The sequence below is a fragment of the Mastomys coucha genome, unplaced genomic scaffold (assembly GCF_008632895.1).
Source record: "Mastomys coucha isolate ucsf_1 unplaced genomic scaffold, UCSF_Mcou_1 pScaffold16, whole genome shotgun sequence".
NCBI lineage: Eukaryota > Metazoa > Chordata > Mammalia > Rodentia > Muridae > Mastomys > Mastomys coucha.
In genome coordinates this window covers 51,804,121-51,809,423 of record NW_022196898.1, presented here as the reverse complement: position 1 = coordinate 51,809,423, position 5,303 = coordinate 51,804,121, and the positions used below count along the sequence as shown (strand labels likewise).

General features: G+C 41.0%; 1 protein-coding gene across 1 annotated transcript in view; it reads right to left on the bottom strand.

The window, feature by feature from the left end:
- Positions 1-2,644: 2,644 nt before the first annotated feature.
- The window catches only part of Bcl2l15 (BCL2 like 15), a 6,547-nt gene continuing 3,888 nt past the window's right edge, over positions 2,645-5,303 (bottom strand). Inside the window, exons 3-4 of the mRNA XM_031375047.1 lie at positions 4,715-4,939; positions 2,645-2,762 (exon numbers count right to left, since the gene is read on the bottom strand). Coding sequence (XP_031230907.1) covers positions 2,745-2,762; positions 4,715-4,939 — 243 coding nt within the window. The 3' untranslated portion in view covers positions 2,645-2,744. The remainder of the gene's footprint in view (positions 2,763-4,714; positions 4,940-5,303) is intronic.

Sequence of the window (5,303 nt, the reverse complement as noted above, 5' to 3'; positions counted from 1 at the left end):
ACTGAAACTCCCTTCTTTGTGATAACTCTAGCCTGTGTCAAGTTGACACACAAAACCAGCCAGTACAGTGTCTGATCAAAATTTTAAAATTTAAAACTGGAAAACTTTGAATCATCAGGGCAACCATGTAAGTTGTGCATTGTAACCTCTCTCTAAGTCTGTGCTTTTAAAAGAAGATGGGTTGGCTCACCTCTTTCAATGGGAGACTGAAAAATGCATTGTTCAGATCCAAGACAGTGTATAGTTATTTCTCTGGAAAAATTAGACTCATGAGAACCAGGGGTTTCCTCATAAGCAGGAGAGGAGTATTCCAGGGTGACTGGCAGGGCACTGGAATACCTGTCTCTTTAAGCCAGGTGATGAGGGTTGCAATTTCCCTTTTGTTTAATCTAGACTTGGGTAACTAAACTGGTTAGTTGAACAACTATAGGAACTTTTTTGGGCCAGTGATCTCTGCCCATACCTTGAGGTATCTTTGTTGTCAATGTGATAGTCCAACTGTATTTATTTTAAAATTGTGGGTATGACTTTCAGTGAGGAGATAAGACACCAACATTTATTGGTAAATCTAATTGTGTCCCATCAGCAGAGCAGGTGATGGTTGGTGGCTTTCAGTTTATACAAGAAGTCTCATTTTATTCAGCTCTCTGTTGTTAAACACCTTTTGAGCTACCTCTAGCAACTGGAACTTACATATAACTTTAAACATTTTTTTAAAAAAAGATTTACTTATTTTATAGATGTGAGTACATTGGTGCTCTTTTCAGACACACCAGAAGAGGGCATCAAACCCTATTATAGATGGTTGTGAGCCACCATGCGGTTGCTGGGAATTGAACTCAGGATCTCTGGAAGAGCAGTCAGTGCTCTTAACTGCTGAGCCATCTCTCCAGCCCAAAACATTTTTTTAACTTTTATAACTTTTTTCTAATATCTGGGGCTGACTAGATGACAAAAGGAACTCTTTTTAGCAGCCATCTTTAATCCTTCTAAAAAGGACCCAGTGAAAATTGTTTAAAGTCTCCTTGGTCAGGGTTGGACAGAAGGGAAAATCTGTTCTGGGCAGGCTGCATTGTTTGTCAATGACCACCACTACCCCAGTCAGAAGGCATTTTTCTAGTTTTTTTCAGAAAATGATAGAATTTAAGTTTTTCAATTATATGTATAACTGGTTGAAAAAATTTTGGAAGAAGAGGCAGCAGAACTTCTGTGGGGCTGCTTAGAGCAGATAGAGGAGCACAGAGGATGCACACCACAGGGAACAGCAGGATGAAAGGCCAGCTGCTCTGACTCTACACAGCCTGGTCCCTGTGAGTGGGAGTCAAGTGACAAAACACATGAGCATTCTAAGTGGGACAGGTGGCCAGGGCGGGGGCCCTCTGTGACCTGGCAGAGGCAAAGGGAATCAGATTCCCAACAAGACAAGGCTCAGACCTTAATCCAGAGCCACTTAATCTCACACTAGAGAGAGCCACTGGTTAATAATGGAAAACAGAACTGACAGGAACTCATAGGCAGACACACAGTAAAAACGACCAGGGGTGGCCTCCATACACTCATGGATCCTGCACACGGGATCAGCGGCCATGTCTAACTTCTCCAACATGTCTAAATAGAAGGTGCTTTAACCAGATTTACCTCCAGAAGTCACAGACCAGCAGATTTTCTAATTTGTTTCCTTTTGAGATAAAGGTATCAGACCCCTCTGAGGTGTTAGGCAATGATGGATCAAAGAGAGTCCTGGAACTCAAGCTGCGCACCTCCTAGGAGTTCCTTGACTACTCTGCTCTTCCTCGGGCTCCCAGGGGATCCGAGACTCCTGCAGTCTCAAGGACTGGTCTCTGGGGACCTCCAGAAATGTTAGGTTTCCACCAGAGGGGGCTGCTGGGACATGGGTTTAAGCCAATACAAAGTCTTTATTAGTGGGCCAGTGATGACACTGGGTGTTTGGGATCCCGGTGTAGCACCAAGCCTTTCTTAAGGTGAGATTTTAAGCACAAAAAAACATATTCTGGGTTGATATTCTTCTGTAAACAAGAATAGTCAGCTAGAAGTGGAACTTCAGTCATGGAGTCAGTTGTACTAAGGTCTAGTGCCTTATTACGATGTGAAGTTAGCATTGGCCAAGCTAGGATGAGCAAATGGTTCTACATGTGGACCAGTACTTCCATGTCCTGACAGTAAAGCATAACAGCTGTTTCATCTCTCTTTGATATTTCTAGTGGAAAGGTAAATAAGTAAACTGCTAATTTTGCCTTTCACTTCCTAGAATGGATGAATAAATTCTGCTCAAGAGAAAGGAATGTGAAACCTAGGGTAGATCCAAGAGAAAATCCTTTACTTGAAGGAACAAGATTTTTAACTAAAACCTCCTGACATCCTTTTGATTCCAAAATCACTAGCAGATAAAATTCTCACCAAGAGACAGGTCTAAGCCTAAAGAAAAAGTTTCTGATGCACTGTTTCCTTCCAAATATCTTCAGCAAAGATCTGGCCTGGTACTTGAAATTTTACTAGTAAGAAATTACTTTGTCAGGAGGTCTTTGTTTCAATACGCTCTTATTAAAACTCAGATGAGAAAGTATAATATCACTGTAGGTTTCTACAAGCCACTTCCAGAGTCAATGATCAGTAAAGACAAAACTGGAGGGATTGAAAACAAGCAAGTTTTAATTGTCAGAAATCAGTCACCCACCCACTCTGTCAGAGGAAGTGGTGTTCAGTCTGGGCAGAACCCCTCTTCTTCAGCTCTCCAGGTTTTCCTAGGAAGAACGGTGAGAATCCTAATCAAAAGGACGGTCCTTAGGAACTGCCTGAGAATCAGGGAATTATCTGGTGATGCCTTCGGGGATTACGGTATCTCTCACTACAACTTTTGTTGATCCCAGAAATGGAAAGGAGTATCCCAAAACAGTGAACACATTATAAATTATTAAGATACAGGCTTAGTGTTTGTTTTCTAATGAGAACAAGAAAGGATGTGAATTTTGGTGGGTAGGAAAATGTAAAGGTCTTAGAGGAGCTGAGGGAAGAGAAACCAGAATCTGAAATCAGAATATAATATATAAAAAAATCTATTTTCAATAAAAAATAAATATTTATAAAAGATAAAGGTGCAGTGATGGCATGCCTTTAATCCCAACACTCATTTGGGAGGCAGAGGCAGGCAGAGCTCTGTGAGTTTGAGGTTAGTCTGGTCTATAGAGTAAGTTCTAGGACAGCCAGGGATACACAGAGAAACCCTGTCTGAAAAAAATCAAAACAAGCAACAATAACAACAAAAAAAAACAAACAAAAATAAAACAGAAAAGAGATAGATAGATAGATAGATAGATAGATAGATAGATAGATAGATAGATAGATAAGGGCTTAGTATGCTGCCTACAATCAACTCTACAATAGATGAGACAAACTAGTTTTTTTCTATTGAAAAAAAATTTTCATACAGTGTATTTTGAACATGTTCTTTCCTTCCTCAGTTCTCCCCAGAGTGCCCCCACCCCTACCTACCCAACTTTATCTTCTCTATCTCTCTGTTTTTGTCTCTCTTTAAAAAACAAACAAAAACCCATGCTCTCCTGCAAACACATGCACACGCGCGTGCGCGCGCGTGCGCACACACACACACACACACAACCACAACAATAGAAACCAAAATACATGAGAAATCAGAGAAAAAAATGCCTAAACAAAGTAAAATGAGACTAAATTATAAAAATACTATTGAGTTTGTTTTGTATTGGCCATCTACTCCTTGGTGTGGGGACTACCTTCAAGTGTGATACTTAGTGAGACTCCATTGGAAAAAAAATAAATTTTACTTTGCCAGCAGGTACCAATTCCAATTAGCTTCTTGGTTAGGGGTTGGAGTCTATGTCTTCTTTCCTGTCTCAGTGCTGGGATTATACTTGCCTTGAACCCATGCATACAGTCACAGTCTCTGTGAATTTATATGTGCATCGGTCCTGTTGTGTCTGAAAGACAGTTTCACAAACTGTTTTTTTGTTAGGTAATAATAAGATTATTCTGGGGGCTAGGAAATGGCTTGGTAGGTAAAGTGCTTACCACAAGCACAAGCATAAAGATATGAGTTCAAATCCCTAGAGCACATATAAAGATGGATATGGTAGTGCACATCTGTAATTCCAGTTCTCCTACATTAGGATGAGAGGCAGAGACACTATTTCCAGGAGTTCGGGGCCAGCTGGCCTCATATGCAGTAGAACTACAAAGACACTCTGTATCAAACGTAGTGAGAAGCTAGGACTAATGGCCAATGTTGTTCTCTGGCTTCCACATACAAACTGTGGCATGCACATGCCTGAACTCAGAAGCATATGCATGTATATATCACAGACCACACACATACACACACATACACACACACACACACACACACACACACACACACACACACAATTACTCTAAATTTCCTCAACACATATTAAAGATGCCAAGGAATAAAGATTCAGAAAATCACCAGGAAGCAGATAAAGCCCGGCTGAGATTAGAACTGCACCACAACAGTGGTAGCTGATTCTGTAGTTTATGGCCAGCAGTCAGCATCTCAGACAGCAGTCTAGCCCTCCCAGGCTGAGCTACTATTTCCTTTTTCCATGGCAATTTACCAAGAGGTTCATAGTTAAGGCTCCTGCTTTTTAAAGCCAAAACAGCACAAATACCTAGCAAAGTTTGAGTCTTAACACATACTTACCCATCCTCCCTGGTCCTGGATAAACCCTCGGATGGCTGTGTTTCCATTGATCATGCTTGTCATGCTGGCAGCCACCTTTTTTGCCACTGTAGGATTCCTATGGGCCACATACTGAAGAAGTTTTACTGACACTGCCAAAAAGGCTCGTTCAAAAGCTAAGGTAGGATCCAGAGTGCACCAGGTTCTGCTGAGAGACTGCACTGCGTCCTTGAGTATAGTTCCTTCCTGAGAAGGCAGACAGGCTCTGTTAGATAAGACAGTACCGGAGGCTACAAGTCTCAGACGTGCTCAGAGGTGGCAAATGGACCACTGGCAGCATGAGGTAATATTAGATGGCAGATGGACAAATGTCATCTTAATATTCTGTTATTTTGATATTAGAAAGACATTAAATCACCTACCAAGCTCATAATATCAGATATTATTGGGTAGGATAAACAACTAATTTGAAAGCAAGCTATTAAGCACATGACAGTGAGCAAGTCAGACGGTGAAGGGATTATTTCCACAATTAGGAAATGCGTAGCAAAGTCTAATGTCAAAATAAATAACAGCAAAGATGTCTTCTATCTCCCCTCTCAAATAAACT